Genomic DNA, 19213 nt, shown 5'->3' with positions numbered 1-19213 from the left:
TGGAGTTTTACTGGAGTGGGTATCTGATGACGTTTTCAGTGTAAGTCACACTATGAGCCTGACTGGATTTACTCAAATATCATGAATCAGTCAAGACGTAGTTGACAGCAGGGCTGTAGTGGGGTACGCCTTTAAGTCCTGTGATCAGGGGCAGAGGCAGGTGAATCTCTGTGAGTTCCAGGTCAGCCTGGTCTACAGAGTGAGTTCTAGAGCAGCCAGGGCTATATAGATACGCAGAGAAACCCAATCTCAAAAAAAAAAAAATAATAAAGAAAAGAAAAGAAAGAAAGGAAAAAAAGACTGTAGCTGATTTGACACAGATTTTTAAAATAAAGTTCCTTTTACAAGTCATCTCTTCTTATCTTTTCAATCTTAAGGAGGAAAGTCTTTCCCCTATTTCATAAAAATCAATAGTTTATTCAACTCTTTTCCAGCTGCCAATCAGACTTCTCTAGATTTCATGTGTATCCTTTTTACTTCCTTCTTTTCTTTTCATAGAAAAATGTATCAACTTTTGTCAGGTAGCATTTCACTCATTTCCCCAACTGTAATGCACACATTATGAGGGCAGGTAGTTTTGTGTGGGTTGCCACTCCATCCCTAGTACCTGGCGGTGCCCTCTTCTCCTGCATCTCTCCCGATTTAAGGAACAAATGGCTCTCTGGTCACAGAACCTATTAGCTTTTCCCTGTCTAAATTCCTTCTGATCTCATGGGATAAAGAGAAAAGCTGAGCTTGAAGTGTTTCTGCACAGACATTGAGTGTAGAGTGCAACCACTTCCCGACTTGCTTGAACGCAGAAGTTTCCTACAAAGATCAGGCTTACTGTTGAGCAGTAGTGCATAGGAACCCCAGCAATTCACCCCAACACTGGACAGTTGGGGGCAGCAACTAAGCCCAGAAGAGGCAATAGCTCTCTAGTTATAATTTCGAAGTGTTGGCATCTTTGTTCACTGAATGACTGTTTTTTTTTCATCTGTAATCAGAAATAACGGGTGTGGTTGGCTCAGGAGAAATGAAAACGGTAGAAGGAAATGCAGTCCAGCTAGGTCCTTGCACCCTGGAAACCCCTCAATCCAAATGGATGCTGCGGCTGGCCATGGGACAGCTACACTTCCACTGCCCCTGCTTCGGCTGGAGACACCACAACCTTCATATAAAAGCATAAAAGCCACTGTTCTGCAAGGTAGGGAAGTAGTGGGAGTTGGGGGCCTCCGAGTTCTCACTTTGAGGCTTCGTTCAGATACCAGAGCTATAAAGGTGGTTATCTATAGTCATCTCCAAACATGTGCATAGTGGCAAATTGAAAGCAAGAGGCGCCTACTATATCTTCATGATGTTTGAGAGAGATGGTGGCACTTGGATTTTGAATGAGGAGTAGCTGCCTCAAGAGTGGCTAATGGCTATCTTTTACTAAGCTGTGGGTGCAGTTGAAAGCACTTTATGGAAGTTAGAGCTCCCATTCCTCAGGGTAGGTGGACTTGTTAGAGCAATCGCATGCATGCAACAGACAAGCCAACTAAGGTGCAGAGACAGCTCCGTTTGAGAGCCTGGGCTGTAACTACAGGCTCCCAGGAAGGCAGAGACATTACTGAGTAAAGAGAAGGCTGTATCAAGAGTTAAAGGTCTGGTGTGTTTGGGCTACAGTGAGATGTTGGATGTGACTGAACTGTGTGATGTTGTGGGCTAGGAAGTAAGTAGAGAAGAAGAAATGTTACTCAAGGTGAAAACTGATGGGCTATGCTGAGAGTTGTGAACTTGGTCCTAAGACCAATCTTTCGAAGCTTCAATTAGCCAGCATTGACTTTGTAGCCACTGAATTACTTCTGTTGCGGTCACTATAGTTACTGTTGGTACAGTCCTTCACATGAGATGTACTGTGTTAAGAGCTGTTACACCACAATGCATCAATTTATAATGTACATCATAGTATATAACTAATTTTATGATATAGATAACATAATATTAATATATATGAAGTACTAATATTTCATGGTAATTTCTATCAAAGACAGAAACTTAAAATTGTATTTTTATATACACACATACACATACATACAGCATTCTCTAGTGGACAGCAAAAACCACATATTAAACATAAGTTATAATGTAAACTTACATACTGATATAACCACAAGAGCTAGCATATGTATTAGTTTAACCTTAGGTTGGTTATAAAGTATCTTCCACTGGTTCAGAAAGTATACCAGTTGCTAAAAGACAGAATGAGGAAAAATAAATCAAATACAAAATAAAATAAAATTCTTTAGCCAGTAGAATTCTCTTACAGCATGTTTAAAATTCTAAAATCGTTCCATTTGTGAACTTTGAATTATCTCCTCACACAGTGCAGCGAATTTCAGTTCAACTCTCAGGATGTCTTAAATGAGGCCATGCAGCAATCGCAGTGAGCTTCTGCCGCAGCCAAATATCTGATCTTAAAATAGTTTTAAATGAACATTAACCACATGATATTTTCAAGGCTGAGACTAAATGCAAATCTCAAAATGCTGCATAATAGCATACCTCAAACTCCACAATATCCAAGCCATCTGGAGAATCAGCTAAAGGTTGAGAAGCTCCTATAACAAAAGACAATCAAAGCATCAATTCTAGAAAGAGATCATAGCATTTGCTTCTGCACCCATGCCAGAAAAATTATACAGAGGTCTTAACAGAATCCATCTCAGAGCTGAGCAAAAGGAAGTCATTGAGAAATCAAGTTAAAAAGTCAACAGAAGGTACAGTTAAAAGGAACCAAAGAGATAAAACACCTCTACCTAATACTATCAAATCCAAGATGTGCAGCAACACAGCTTTAAAACTCCATGTGTTTGATGTAATGGGAGTTGCTAGTCCATCTGCTAGAAAACTAATAAAGAAAGATAAAATACTTAGGGAGCAAATACGTTTATATTTTGGTGAAATTTGTGAGGATCAAATACCAGAAAGTAATATTAACAAAATGTATGCATCTAATCAGGATTTTTAAGACATGCAGGTGCCTGCCTCCACTCTACCAGTCCCTCCAGGGGTGTTCTGGGGAGAATTTCTACCAGCATGTAATTGGATCCTTACAGCCTCCTTCTGACTTACATGAACACATCTTTTCTTTTATTACACTCAGAGGTTTATGCAGCTGAAAGAATCCATAAGAGTAGGCCAACACTAACAAAATAAGATTAAATACATATAATGTCCTGAACTTGGATACTTTATAGCGTGGAACAAGGGGCATATGACTCAAGAGAAGTTTATTCTAGCAACAACAAATATATGTACATACAGTCATGCATACACACACACACATACATATACACATATATGTATGTACACATATGTATTTACACTGTGGGTCATTTGTTCTCTGCAGTCTGAGACAAAAGAAATCTAAGGCAATATTCCTGCATATTCCAACAATGGTGTTCAAGCCTTGAAGAGTAATACCCTGATTTGAAATGGTGGAAGGTAATATAGAGTCAATGTAGTTTTCTCTAGCAAGACTGAAATTGGGATACATATGTTAAGTCCCTTCAGTGATTTTGACGACCGTCACAAGCAAGAAATCTTCATCTAATATTGAATACTCCGATAGACCTTAACAAAAATCCCTGATTGGAAGTCAGATGCGATCAGGGAACAGGTTAATGGAAAGATATTTTTGATAATTATGATCATTTAGTAATGCAAAGTACTGCAAACCTGTCCTACAAGTTCTTATTGGAAGGTCTGTGCTAATACAAAAATGAAGACCACAGGATTCTACCCTCTGAAAACAAAATCAAATAGGAAAAATAGGGGATGGATATAAATATGAAATTTCAACAGCAAACTATGAACAAGATTCTGTTGGAGGCCAGAGGGACAGCAGCTGCTTGTCCTGGGCTGGCTGTGAGCTGCAGATTAGACAAAGCAGCAGAGAAGAACCTAGAAGCCTGGCTGGAAAACCACAGAGGAGACCTGATGCTCTGGAGATTTTAAAATGATACCATTTCTCACATTGCCCAGATGTTGCAATTACTCTTTAGGGCAAAACAAGCACATTGTAGTTCAAGGTTCTCTGTACCTCTAATTCAAAATTCTAAAGGAAAAGCTCAAATTTTTGTAATCCTCCTCTGTTTAAATCATAGACTTTCCTCAACGGCCTACTTTCCTACATTCTGGCTGGAGATGGTGATCTAATCATGACTGAGGACCTCAGACCTTCTCCTCACTTCCAGCTCCCTACAAACTGCTCAGAAATTGAAGAGGGACAGCGCCCGGTCAGCACCGCGGACAGCGCCCGAGGGACTGGCAGATGCTTGCCTTCAGGTTCCCCTGAGCTCTGAGAACCGACTCCCACCCGGATACAATTCCTTTCGTCTGTAGAGCTGCTCTCTGCTTTCTTCGGCTGCCCACCAGCTTTCAGTCTGAGGGACTGTAAACCTAACTTTCTTCCCTGTGTTCTCGTCTCAGTATCTCTGAAACAGACCACTAAGCGGGGTCTTACCCCAGTGCGCATGGAGACCATACCCTTCAATTTTCATCACCACAGACTCAAGACACTCCTGGGGCAAGAGTTGTTTCATCCCAGTATCTTTGGAGAAAGTCTCTGTGTAAAAGGCTGTGGGTCTCACTGTGTCCCTCACCCTGGTTGGACACAAGTGCCACGCCTGAAAACAAGAGGGTAGATGTAAGAATAGGTGGAAAAAAAAGCTCAACTCTTGTGAGAACGACCCTGCAGGGTAAATATCCCAGTCTCCTGTAGCACTCAGGTCAGGCAGATGTGGTGTCAGTCCCCTTACCTGAGGAGGGAATCTGCAGCATACAGAAGCAGTAGATGACCAGGATGGAAGGGAACTGGGAAGGCAGATGTTTCATTTTCGAGGTCTGGCTCCTCTTTGCGGGCCACAGATGTGTTGTTCAGAGAGGCAGTGAGCACTTTCCCAGGGTCCAGAGGCAGGGATGATACTGCATCTGTCCAGCCCAGGGCAGTAAGGAGCCTTATTGGCAGCATCCTAGTGCCCATTGGCTGAGCACCAATCAGCTTTGCGCAGGAGGACCCAGGCTTTCTCATAAATGTCATGCTGGGCCCTTATTTGTAGAATAATATCCTCCTAGTGTAAGCATTGTAGAGTCAAGCCAGCAATAAAAATAAGAAGTGGAGAGTCATAATTGTTATTCTATAATGACTTGAGAAAAACTTCTGACTCAGGAAAGGCCTATTCCCCCTTTCTTTCTAAATCATAGCGCTGGACATAAACCCATAAACCCTTGTATGCTGAAGTCGTGCTTCCTAAGAAACTGCTTATTTTTTCTGTAGCAACAAGGGTTGTCTCATAGTCTTTGGTACATCTAAGAACAAATCCTCAAGTCCTAGATTGGATAAACATTACAGGGGGACAAAGTTCAATTAGAATATTTCATCATTTCACCCTTTTTCTATTCCATGTCTAACCATAGAAAGCTCTTTTGTAGAAAAAAGTAATTAATCAACATGTTTACACACGAACCAAACAAGGATGATACCAGTAGATTTGCTAATGTTAATGGGGAAAGCACATGGGGTCCTCAACCACACACAAAGATCTATAGGGAACTAAAGAAGGCAGAGAGTGGGAGAAATAGTCCTACCCAGGGAAGAGCACACCAATTGATTATTCAATATTAAATGGTTAGCCCTGAAAACATACACACAAATAACATATGGACTGAGAAGGTTTTCTTTATGTGTATGCATGCATAAACAATGAAGAGAAAGGCCATGAATTTGAAAATTTAAAAGAGGGCCTGGAGGGATGTGTGGGAAAGTTGGGAGGGAGAAAATGAAAAGGGGAAATGGTGTAATTATATTAGGATCTCAAAAAATAAAAGAAATTATTTTTAAAAAGTAATCTATCAACCAAAACACAATTTTCTACAGACTCAGGCAGCTGTGATGAAGCACTCTTTTAATATCAGCACTTGGGAGGCAGGAGACAAGTGGATCTCTTGTGAATTCCAGACCAGCCAGGTCTACATTGAAACCTTCTCTCAAAACTAGATAAATACATAAATAATCATGGTTGGAAATTTACCTCTTTAAGACTTTTTCAGATTCATTTCCACAGACAAGTTAAATATTTCAAATTAAGTTGGTAATTAAAAAAAGCGTGATAGCATGGTTACATAATAAATAATAATAATAATAATAATGAATTGATTCCATGTGCTGAGTTTATGCACGCTGGGATCTGTTATCATCTCAGGTAGGTGAGCTTGTAATCGTCAAGGAGAAAAGCACAGTACACTGGTGCTGTCCTAATCTTATGAATGGAGAAACTAGATCCGGGAATCATTAAGGAACTCGCCAGACGTCACTCGGATGCTAAGGGCCAAAGCAAGAAACTGGTCCCAAGGGCAGCTGAGTCGTCTGTCTGTGGGTCCATAGACAATGAGATTTGGGTTGATAAGTTACTACTTCTAAAATAAGCGCTTTGGGAATCCTGTGAGACAGAAAGTAAATGAATGAAAGTTTCTATTTCTTGCCAAAAGGATAGTAAAATGGCAAAAAGTATTTTAGGTGTTTTTCATTATGTTTATCATTAGTTTTACCCTGTTAAAGGTTACAAGATAACTAATAGCCAATGAAGGCTTACAATGTATCTCAAATATGTTAATTTGTTTTTCTTTGATGGATTTTCTAAATCATTTAAATTGTTTTAAACATTGACTTAATTTACCTGAGTCAAAATTTTTAAATGAATGAAATTTTAAGGAACAGTTTTGATCAGTGCCGCTCTCCGATCTCGTCAAAGGAGTTGCTTTGTACAATGGATGGCTTTGTATTTGTAATGTTAATGCAGAAATTCACAACTGGCCAAAGTGCAGAGAATAAGAGTCTATGGGGTGTTCAGTCACAAATGGGACATCTACATTTTATCTCTGCCCCCAGGGCTTAAGCACCATAGAGAAAGGGGAGAAAGATTGTAAGACCGAGGTTGGGTAGTATCATATTGAGAAGGTGTCATCTGTGTCTGACAGAACTCCCTCCCTTGTGAGCTCACAACAAACGGCTCTGGCGGCCTCCAGAGGACCTGCCTGGGATCAAGCCAACCAATGCTCTGGTTGTAACCCCACCTCTGACTGAGGAACTATGAAGAGCGACAGCTTCTAGAGGAGGTGCCGTCAGTTTTCTTTAAGGACGTACGTAGCTCCCAATAGAGTGACCAAGTGGATGGCCCCACAGCTAGGAGCATGTGGAAAGCCCCAGCTAGAGTCCATTGGTTGTTTTAAAAGAATCCAAAGACAAAGTTGGGGTGGAAAGGAGATAGGGATGTGTGACGGCTATTCTCGGTTGTCAGCTTACCTACAAAGAATTACCCAAAACCCAAGTGGCTGTGCCCACCTATGGGGGATGTTTTTCTTAATTAAGTCAGGCTAAGTAGGAAGACCCACTTCTAATCCTGAACTGAAGACCAGCTGAGACATCAAATCTCACGGACCGAACAACTGCTTGACTCTTTGACCTTCCATCCATAGGCACCCATTGTTGAACTAGCTGGACCACAAGCCTGCAAGCCATTTTAATAACTCTCTCTCTCTCTCTCTCTCTCTCTCTCTCTCTCTCTCTCACACACACACACACACACACACACACACACACACACACACACACACACACGTGAGCATGCATGCGAAAACACAAACACAGCATACATAATATAGACATATGGAGAACAATTCTATATGTTCTGTTCCTCTAGTGAACCCTGACTAATATAGGATGCATCTGGGTGGAGCTACAGGGAGAAATTGAGGGTCAATATGATCCAAATACATTGTATGATATTCTCAAAAAAGTAATACAAGTGTTATTTTTGAAAGAATATTTTTGAGTGAGAGTGGCTCAGAAGGAATTATTTGTGTCTTTAAATAGAGTGTTTTCCAAAAAAATTCCACTCATAAAGGAATGGGAACTGTGACGCCGCTTTCATCACAATATCTTTTCTCCTTCCTTACGTCAGCAAGAAACAGAAACTTATATTTATTATGATATGTAAAATTTTAGTTCAAGAATAGCACCTGGTCTTTACAGGCCACAGACTATGCCACTTATATTAAAATATACTCATTGACCCCCAGAAAGCCTTTACTGAACGAAGGCATCTATGAAGGAGCATCTTTTAAGGGTCAACCACTTGCAAACACTGGAGATGTTCAACATGTAACTAGTAGCAATCATTTGCGGTGACTCTGTTGTCTGCCAGCAGGTGCTTATTGGACATCTGGAGTGTGTCGAAAAGATACACATGCTTTTCAAATAAACCACTGAAGCGAATAATCCAAAACAAGCGTGTTTTGCCCCATACTAATTCTCACATATTTGCATATGCATATTTGGTCCACACGAGTCCTAAGATATTCAAGACAAGGTGTAAAGTATCACATGGAATGTTAATTCAAAAATCTGAAGCTAGAGGGGAAAAAAACCCTCTGTACTTATAATACTATTCCTTGTACACTGCTTTGAGCTCTGTTGTGCCCTCCGCAATTTATATTGTGTTGAAGGTGCGTGCCTCAGATAAACTGTATGTAGAAGTAGAACCATCAGTATACAGTTCAGTGGAGCTGTAAGAGATCTCTGGAGCTGTAAGAGATCTCTCCCAGGCTTTCAGGGACGTGGAGGAAAGGCCTGAGAGGGCACCATGGGAAAGGAGATCTTTCCACAGCCACGGAGGGCAGCTTACCAGAAACCAACCCTGCGCAGCTGTGAAAATACAGATCTCTGCTGTTGAAGGCCACAGTCTATGGTATTTTGTTGTGGTAATTCAAGCAGAATAATACAGACACAAAGGAATTTTCTAGACAAAGAAATAAAAAGTAAAATCAAGATGTTAAAGTCGAAACCCCTCACACTGCTTCCAAATGGTGCCTGTCCACAAGAAAAAGTATCGATTGGAAACTGATGGAGTGCTTAACAAATGGTCAGATTTAGAGAAAGCTATTTTCAGGTGTGATTTTCTTAGGCATGCAAGCAAACTTTCCTCATTTTTGATGTTGACCTCAGTATCTTGTCACAGTATGGAAAGCTGACAAACACAATGCCTTCCATGTATAGACTAACAGTCTAGAGCCGTATAAACTCCATACTTCTGGGGTATTAAGTACTTCTGGGGTACTTAATACCCCAGAAGAAGAGGTCCCAGAGCAATGGGACAGGCAAGTAGGAAGCACAGCTATTTCCTGAAGTCTGGAAAAACTATTGCAACCAGGCAACCCTGTGCTGCTCACTTTTCTACCTGCCTTTTCTCGGAAACCCCAACAAAGGCTTTATCTTATCTTCAGACTCACCTTACCTTCAACTCTGCCTCCTGCTTCCTGGCCATCCTGGTGCCTTTCCCTAAGGGTCTTTGTGGAACAGCGAACCTCTTGTGTCCAGGACATCTGAGTAGAGATGTGCCTTCACTTAGGATGGGGTTAAAACTGCACAAGTTGAAAATGTACTTAGTGTTATTCCTTATACTCTGGTCCCTTTAAGGCCTAACCACGCCCACTCCCAGCCACTTCTGACCTCCCTCGCCGCCATCTTAACTCTACCTCTTCTGTCCCCCGTCTCTTGGCATGTGCACACGTGTCTTTGTCTCTCTCTATGTTTCTCTCCATGTTTCTCTATTTCCTTCTTTTTAAGTAATAAATGTCTCCCTCTTCTTTAAGTAATAAATATTTAGCTTATTCTTAGCCTTACGTCTATTTACTATGTCCTGTGAGCCTTTTATCCCCTGTACCCGCCCGCATGACTCGCCCGCCGCATGGCGGGACCAGCCTGCCACCCTGGAGATCTTGCAGGGACCCACAGCCATCCTTGTCGGACTAGCGGCTGCTCTGTGAGCCTGCCAGGGAACACACCCGCCTCTTTTAAAAGAACAATACTTAGTACACCCAACTGACGGACATCCCGGCTCGGCAACTGCCTACCCTTTACCCTGGTGATTATGAGGTTGGCAGGGAGTTGTGTCCCTTTTGTGCTGCCTCACATTGCAAGTTGGGATTGTGCCGCATACTGCTAACTCAAGAAAGAACCAAAATTCAAATTATGAATTAGTTTCTGTTGGATAGGTGTGGTTTCCACATGATCATAAACCAAAAATGTCATAATCTGCTATTTTCGATAAAATAAGCTTTGTTTAAATTGTTTTTTTCCATGTGTATGCATGTGTGTGTGAGAGAGAGAGAGACACACACACACAGAGACCAGACAGACAGAGAGACAGACAGAGAAAGATAGAGAGAGTCTGTGTCTATGTGTAAATGTGTGAAGGAATATTGGTGCCATGTGTGTGTCTGGAAATCAAAGGACAACTTGCAAAAATAGGTTCCGTCCTTCAACTATGTGGTTCCCAAGGGTCAAGTGGTGTGGGAGAATTGTCTGTATTCTGTTAATCATGTTTTAAATAAACGCTGATTGGCCAGGCAGGAGGTGTAGGTGGGAAAACTAGACAGGAAGTGGAAATGATGCAAGGAGAGCAGGAGAATTCTGGGGAGGAGGAAGTTGATTCCTCCCACTTCTGCCCAGATCACCGAAGCAGCAGGATGTGAGCTGCCCCACTGAAAAAGGTACTGAGCCACATGGCTAACATGGATCAGAAAAATGGGTTAATCAAGATAAGAGAGTTAACTAATAAGTAGCCAGACCTAATGGGCCAATCAGCTTTATAACTCATAGAGATCTCTTGTGTGATTTTTCTCTGGGACTAAATAGCTGGGGGGCAGGGCGGGAAAGAAACCCCCAAACAAGCAGGCTTCACTCATGTTACAGTCAAGCTTAGGTTATCAGGCTTGGCCACAAGCACCTTTAACCACTGCCCCAAAATTTTGTGTACTCTTTGTTTTGTCCTGCCTCTCCTTGAAGCCATACTTGCCCAACATCTAAAAGAACATAAAGGCTGGGCGCGTGTCTCAATGGTGAGCTGCTTCCCCAACATGCTAGAACTCTGGACTGAAAAAAAGAAAATTATGAAACGCAGAGATATGTGGCTGCTTATATATAAACTTACATTAGAAAATGGTAGAGGGGCTTAGCAGCTAAATAGTGCTTACTGAGTAAGCCGGAGGAACTGACTAAGAAACCATGTTTTTGTTTTCTGTTAAAAACCCAAACAGGATGTGCAGGAGGTGTCCCTGCATTCCTCAGTGATTGGGAGGTGGAGACTGGACAGTCCTCTGGGACGTTTATGAGCCAGCCAGTCTGGAGCACCCAACAGAGCTGCACTAAAGCAGGGACCTGGCCTCAGACCTGGTGGAAGATAAATGTGCACCACGACTGGAAATCATCCCTTGACTTCTTCACATGCTTGTGGGACAGCGTTCACAGAAGTGTGGTTGTCTGAGGAGACCAGAAGAGGGCTTGGGATCCCCTGGAACTGAACTGACAAGCAGTTTTGAGCTGCCCCATACGTGTGCTGGGAACCCGGTTTAAGTCTTCTGGGAAAGCAATACTTACTGCCTCTGGAAAATTGGCCCTTAAGCAAAACTTAAAATAATAAAACCATAAAAGGAAAAGATTAACAAATTGCAGTCCATTTTTAAAAGTTCTATATTTTATCAAGGTACCACAACCAACACGAACAGGAAAAATATATATAAGTATATTAGAACTTCATAAAGAGACTTGCCGGGCAGTGGTGGCAGACATCTTTAATCCCAGCACTTGGGAGCCAGAGGCAGGAGGATCTCTGTGAGTTCGAGGCCAGCTTGGTCTACAATAGCTAGTTCCAGGACAGGCTCCAAAGCTACAGAGAAACCCTGTACTAAAAAGCAAACAACAAAAAAAAGAGTCTTATAATCAGATGGAGGGGTGCGTTGTGCATCACAGACAAAATTGTAGAGGAACTTGACTAGTAACATGTAAATACATGCAGCTCTTTAAAAGATTTAGAAGGCTCTGTATGCATAGATGGAGTAAGTTCTTTATAGCACAATTTAAAAAAGAAAAATCATATATAAAATGGTATTTTACGTGCTCTGGTAACAGCTTCTGGAAACAAACTAAAGTACAGCCATCTAAATAATCAGGTCAGCAATTTGGGTGATGCTCCAGGTGAAGTTCTTACAGCATGGGCAGGGCTTCAAGGGGCGGTTCTCTTTTTGTTTTTTTGTTTTTGTTTTTCAAGACAGAGTTTCTCTGTAGCTTTGGAGCCTGTCCTGGAACTAGCTCTTGAAGACCAGGCTGGCCTCGAACTCACAGAGATCCGCCTGCCTCTGGCTCCCGAATGCTGGGATTAAAGGCGTGTGCCACCATTGCCCAGGTAAGGTGTACCTTATCGAAACAAGTGACCTCATTACGTGGAGCATCAACCATTTGAATAATGCATATGCCAGAGAGCTAAACTAAGAACACTTTCTTCTTCTCACGTTAAACTAGATTCCCTTTGTAAACGTTTATAATATTAAAACTCATCAGGCTTTCAAAGAACTGAACTTTAATCTGCAGGATGTAAAAAGCTTGACTTGTAAAGCACTGATAAATTTCCGTGTTCAAAATATAACTTGCTAAGTTCCCTAGTGGCACCTGACAGCCTTCAGGAACACCTTTGGTCCAACGTAAATTAAGATAGGGAAAGGAAAGATACATTTACCTAGGTGGGGCTGACCCCTATGAAGAAAGATAAATTAACAAATGAAAAGCAAGTTGAAGTGTCGTGAAATCGCCTTACGATTTTAAGGGCGGCGTCTCCGGTTCGTAAAGAAACAGCTTTAGTTCAGGTTGAAACAAAATGTATGTGGCAAAAGTATTCAAGGATGGACTTGGGTGGTGTTTAAATTTTGAGAGTGGGTCCTCATTCAGGTTGATAGGGAGCCTGTTCTTAGTGCTCTGCACCTCCAGAAGAATAAAGGTGCCCTCTTGGATGCAGAGAGCACCCTCACCAGACAGTGCCAGCATGTTGTTATCAGACTTCTCACCTTCCATAACTGTATGAAATACATTTCCATTCTTTATTAATTGCCTAGCCCTGGATATTTTGTTATAGCTCCACAGACATACTAATAAATATGCCTCTTGTGTATGAGGGAGGTACCAGGAAAGAGGAGCAAATCTCAAACCGGAAGTTTAAGTTCTGAGAAGGCTGGTTATGGTGTGGGCGTGGTTATGGGGAGCAGTCCAAGAAATACAGTGAGTGAGGCTTGTTAGGCTCCAGTTGGTAAGAATTTCCAGCTGGTTATTTTGCTCATCCCTTCTCCTGGCTGCAGACAGAGGCTGTCTTACGCGTGAATATTTCCTTTTTAGATGTGATTTTTCTCTTACACAGAGATAACTTCTCTTTTAAGAGCATCCGTTGTGACTGCTGTTTCCCAGAATAATCAGCTCAGAATATTCTTTACGCAAAAGAGGCTTATTTTGGAGCAGCATATTATCATCTCCCGCGGTCACATGTTTCAGGGTGTCAACTCCCCATCTATCTGAAGAGCGGGCATTCTTAGAAAGATTTATTTCAGAACCTGGCTATCAAATCCAACAAAGCTGTTAGGTGGCAGAAGCAGCCACCCTCTCCCATTGGTTGACACTGTCTCTGTCCACTTGAATGTTCTCTCTTCCCTTCCTGCCTTCTGACAATGCAGCCTCGACCTTGTTCCAACCTCTTCATCTGCTTTTATTCTGGGATTCCCCCCCTCAGGGGATTTCATATTTATTAGGATGTAAAAAAAGACCATCATATTTCAAAACACAAATAAGCCCTATCAGGCAACCATACTGCTTTGTGTCCCTAGCCACAATTAATTAACAAGACAGGATAAGAACCTCTTATCCTACTGCCCCCAAATAATTTCCATATTATGCAGAGGTCCTGCTTTACAGTCAGCCCTTGTCTTGAGCCACGTGATGTTTCGCCTGTTCTGATCTCCCAGTTCACTGCTGACTAGAATATGTTTTCTCTTCACACTTCACTGCCCGCTTCCCATGACATGAAAACAAAAGAACTTAAACTAAGACTACAGGCTATCCGCAAGTCAAAACGATTTTTATTTATTGTTTGCCAAAAACTTGTTTAAACCTCATGCATACTCTAAGTTAATCAGACTGTACCCAGGCAACATTGGAAAGAGGTTGAAATATTTCAAACGTTTCTAAAACATATTTAGTATTTATATAACATAAACAAAAAGCACCAGCTCTAGACACTAGGGTTTAGGGCTCATGTTTTTGCCTCTAAAAATGGAAACTATGCAGACCGAGAACCCCGTGTTGTCTAGTGTTCTCCTGAAACTTTATACTTGGAACTTTGCATGCTGGGGATGTTAAAAAGGCAGATGATCTGCCTGTGAGCCTACAGAGCTGGACCACACAGGCTAATTTCTGCCCAAATCTCCTCAAAACAAATAGGTCAGAATGGATGGATCTTTGCTTACTCACTTTTAAAAACATTATACTAACAACTTTAAAAGATTTCAAAATGTCTTTGTTCCTTTGATTTCTTTATTTTTCTCCATTAAAAATATTGTTATACAATAATTCTGATTATAGTTTCTCCTCTCTCTACTTCTTCCAGTCCCTCCTCCCTCTCCCCACACCCCCTTCTGTCTCTCATTAGAAAACAGTCTTCTGAGAGATAGTAATAGAATAAGATAATAAAAACAAATAAATCACAATAGGACAAAACAAAGGAGCAGAAGGAAAAGAGCCCAAGAAAAGGCACAAAAAACAGATAAAGACACAGAGACCAACACATTCACACATTCAGGAAGTCCATTAAAACACAAAACTGGAAGCCATAAAATATATATGCAAAGCCTGTAGGGTGAAAAACAGTAATTATAAAATAAAATGTTTAAAATCTCTGACATGACATTATGAGGCAAGAAACCTCCAGAGATGATACCGAGTTCACTTTCTGTTGGTCATCTCCTGGTGGGCATGCCACCTGCCCCTAAGAATAGTTTGTTTCCTTCCTGGAGACTCCCTTGGAGGAAACTGATTTTTCATTGGCAAGTGGTTCTTGGTTGGAGATAGCGTCTGGGTTCGTGATGAGCGCATGTATTCATTTATTTCGGCTTTAGGGCAGCGTCCAGTGCAGACCTGCGCAGGCCCTGTGCATGCTGCCTTAGTCTCTGTGAGCTCATACGTGTGACAGTGCTGCTGTGTTTGGAAGGCCTTTTTTCCTTAGTGTGCTCCATCCCTTATGGCCCTTATTCTCTTTCCACATCCTCCTTCACAGGCTTCCCTGAGCCCTGACGGGACAGACTGGATAGAGACATCCCATTTAGAGCTGAGTGTTCCACGGTGTCTCTCACTCTCTGCGTATTGCCTAGCTGTGGGTCTCTGTATTTGTTCCTAGCTAATGCAGGAGGAAGCTTCTCTAAGGACGACTGAGCAAGGTACTGATCTATGAACGTAGCAGAATGTCATCAGGAGACGTTTGAGTTCTACATTATTTTTATGGAACAGTAGTATTTGGTTTTTCCCTGTGCCCCTGAACTATTTAGTCTTGGTCACCTAAGCAGCAATGGGCATGGGTTCTATCTCATGAAGTGGGCCTTAAATTAAATCAGATGTTGCTTGGTGACTCCCACAAGCTTTGTGCTTGTTGCACAAGCAGATCTTACAGACATGATGACACTATTAAAGATCGAAGATTTTGTAGGTGGGGAGAGGGGAGCTATTTACATTTTCCCTTTAGTAGTACACAGAGTACCTTGTAGTACCAAGAGCACTAGCCAGTCTGGGTGAAAACTCTATTTCTCTGTGTTCAATGAGTTGTGTATGTAATATTCTGTCCCTTTAAGAGACAAGCCACGCCTACTCCCTTCCTGCTTGCAGCCTGAGAGCTGCATCTTCCTTCTTCCTGACCCTGAAAAGGCTGCCTCTGTCCCTCTCCCTCTCTCCCTCCTCTCTCTCTCTCTCTCTCTCTCTCTCTCTCTCTCTCTCTCTCTCTCTCTCCCCATTTTCCCCTTTTTTCCTTCCCTTCCATAACCCACCTAATAAATGTTTAACCTAACTTTACTCTGTATGATATGTTTATCCATCTCTCTCGCCTGCCCGCTGCAGTCACATGGAGCCTGCCGCGTGGTCTCGTGCGCCCTCTCTGCTTGGGACCCTGGCAGCTTGTAGCAAACCCATCTGCGTGGTGTGCCTATTAGTCTGCCCCTTGCCCACCCGCCACCCACATGGCTAGCCGCCGGGGATGCCCAGGGGACCAACCACCTTGGTTTGTGGGGACTTGCAGCAAATCCATAACAGTGTAGGTGTTATTTTCAGCAATAGATTCTTGCAGTCAGTTTGTGGAGAGCAACCTGTAGCCTTTGCAATTCCCTGCATTGTTTAGGGATTTCCTTGGGAACCCCTTTGGTCAACAAGTCAATTAGATGTAAACCATTCCTGGTACTGAAGCTTCATTTGGTGATGAGAGATGCCCAGTTGAGACTCTATATCGTCCATTATTTGGTGATTTTATTTAGATCATCTTCATATATAATTTATATGTGTGTAATTTAGCAGGTTTCTATTGTATTAGGTTTCCGTACAACCCCTCAAATGGCCCTTAATTTTAGCTAGTCCCCCTGTCATCCTCTCCTTCCCTCCCCTCCCTGTCTGATCAGCATGTTCCAGTCACCCCCTATCCTTAATGATTTCTCCTTCCTCAAGAGATTTGTTCTTCCTCCCTAGTCCCTTACTACACAGCAGAAAAAAATAACGACATCTTGAATTTTGCAGGCAAATGGATGGAGCTAGAAAACATCATTTTGAGTTAGGTGACCCAGATCCAGAAGGACAATTATCACATGTACTCGCTCATAAGTGGTTTTTAAACATAAAGCAAAGAAAGCCAGCCTACAATTCACAACCCCAGAGAACCTAGACAACAATGAGGACACTAAGAGAGACATACATAGATCTAATCTACGTGGGAAATAGAAAAGGACAAGATCTCCTGAGTAAATTGGGTTCGTGGGGACCTTGGAAGAGGATTGAAGGGGAGGGGAGAGGTAGGGAGAGGAGAAGAGAAAAATGTAGAGCTCAATAAAAATTTTTTAAAAAAGAATAAGAATATAGAAATGTGGATTCCAAAAATAAGAAGATAAAAATAAAGTTGTAAGCCTAAGAGAATGAGAGCAGACTGCCAGCAGCTTTCTCAGCAGCTATTAACAGTGGGTTATTTGTTTTACAACAAGTAGCTCAGTCTGCAAGCCTGAAGCAGTCCTGTACAAACTGAGGATTGCTCTGCAAACTGAGAATTAGCCCTAAGATAACACTCTGGTCACCCGTGACCAACAACAGGTATGAGGTGAGTTAGCTTTTAAATGATGGGATGTACCTGACTTTTTGGTTGTGCATTGTCCCATACCCTTCCCTGGTATGTGAAACTAGCAGTATCAGAGGAAGTGCAGAGCTTTGGTAAACACTAGCAGAAACTGCCAGGAAAAAAACAATGGGCTAAATACAAACACTAGTTTAACTGAAAAATTCTGTAAATGAAAATTGTAAAAAAAAAATTATTTCTGAGTTTTACCTTGAGATTGTAAAAATTCCTTTGTTTATGCATAATAGTTGTTACTTCTTACTATAAAAAGGGAGAGTTCAGAAACCATTCTTTGCAACAACCTTACAAGTCCATCTCTGACCGTAGTCTCAGCTAGCTGATAATTTTTTTCTGCCACATGAAGTTTTATTTTTTTTCCTGGAATAAAGTTTGCTTCTGGTTTACTAGACTTTGGTGGTCTGTCCCCATCTTTGAGCGACTCTCCCATGAACCCAACACATTTATCTGCAAATTTTATAATTTCATTTTTTTAAACCAAAGAGTAATATTTCATTGTATAAATGTACCAAAATTTCTTTAATCATCTGTCTGTTGCCAGACACTTAGATTTTCAATTCCTGGCTATTATGAATAGAGCAGCAATGAACATGGCTGACCAAGTGTCTTTGTGGTAGGATGAAATGACTTTTGGGTATATGCCTACAAGTGGTATAGCTAGATCTTGAGGTAGATTAATTTCCATGTTTCTAAGGAACCACCACACTGATTTCCACAGTGATTTCCACAGGTTTGTACTCTCACCAGCAATGCACAAGTGTTCTCCTTTCTCCACATCCTTACCAGCATGAACTGTCATTTGTTTTACTGACCTTGGCCATTCTGACGTTATAAGAAGGAATCTCAAAGTAGTTTTGATTCTCATTGCCCTGGTGACTAATGATGTTGGTAATGAACATTTCTTTAAGTGCTTCTCAGACATTTGAATTTCCCCTTTTGAGAATTCTCTACTTAGATTTGCACCTGTTTTTAATTGATTTATTTGTTTTCTTGATATTCAATTTTTGAGTTCTTTATATATTTTGGATATTAGGCCTCTATCAAAAGTGGAGTTGTTTAAAATACTTTCCCATTCTGTAGGTAGCCACTTAGTCCAAATAATATTGTCCTTTTTCCATGAAGAAGCTTCTCAGTTTTATGGTGTCCTACTTATTGATTGTTGATCTTACTAATGGTGTCCTGTTCAGAAAGTCTTTTCTGTGCCAATGAGTTCAAGGCTGTTCCCCAATTTCTCTTCTATCAGGTTTGGTGTATCTGCTTTTATGTTGAGGTTCTTGATCTATTTGGAGTTAAATTTTGTGCATGGTGATGGATATGGATCTCTTTGGATTCTTCTGCTTGCAGACATCCAGTTAGGTCAGCACCATTTGTTGAAGATAATGTATTTATTTCAAGTGTGTGTTTCTGGCTTCTTCATTTAAAAAAATAATGTGTCCACAGGCATATGAACTTATGTCTGGGTCTTCAGTTAGATTCGGTTGATCAGTATATCTGTTTTTATGGCTATCCCATGTGGTCTTCATTGCTATAGCTGCACTACAGTTTGAGGTCAGGGATGACAATCTCTGCAGCAGTTCCTTTTTATTGAAAATTATTTTAGTTCTCCTGAGTTTTTGTTTGCCTCCATATGAAGCTAAAAATTGCCCTTTCAAGATCTGTGATGAATTAGGTTGGAATTTTGATGAGGAATGCATTGAATCTGTAGATCACTTTTTCCAGATTGGCCATTTTTCCTATTTAATCTCACTGAGCCATGAGCATGGGAGATCTTCCCATCTTCTAATAGCTTCTTCGATTGATTTCTTCAATTTCACTTGTTTGGTTATAGCTAATGCAAGATATTATATATTTTTGAAGCTATTGTGAGGGATGTTATTTCCTTGGTTTCTTTCTTAGTCCACTTGTCATTTGTATATAGAAAGCTACTGATTTTGTGAGTT

General features: G+C 41.3%; 1 protein-coding gene and 1 long non-coding RNA gene across 2 annotated transcripts in view; one reads left to right on the top strand and one right to left on the bottom strand.

Moving 5' to 3' along the window:
- Positions 1–4860, bottom strand: part of Nms (neuromedin S) — a 58125-nt gene extending 53265 nt beyond the window's left edge. Inside the window, exons 1-3 of the mRNA XM_087897799.1 lie at positions 4785–4860; positions 2527–2582; positions 2163–2213 (exon numbers count right to left, since the gene is read on the bottom strand). Coding sequence (XP_087753925.1) covers positions 2163–2213; positions 2527–2582; positions 4785–4860 — 183 coding nt within the window. The remainder of the gene's footprint in view (positions 1–2162; positions 2214–2526; positions 2583–4784) is intronic.
- Positions 4861–10466: 5606 nt separating this feature from the next.
- LOC148119117 (uncharacterized) lies at positions 10467–11530 on the top strand. Its single transcript, XR_015735405.1, has 2 exons — positions 10467–10575; positions 11122–11530. It is a non-coding gene; the product is annotated as an uncharacterized LOC148119117 (long non-coding RNA).
- The last annotated feature ends 7683 nt before the right edge of the window (positions 11531–19213 follow it).

Source organism: Myodes glareolus, chromosome 18 (genome assembly GCF_982192425.1).
Source record: "Myodes glareolus chromosome 18, mMyoGla1.1, whole genome shotgun sequence".
NCBI lineage: Eukaryota > Metazoa > Chordata > Mammalia > Rodentia > Cricetidae > Myodes > Myodes glareolus.
Note: the sequence above shows the minus strand (reverse complement) of the source record. Positions and strands in the feature narration are given on the sequence as shown.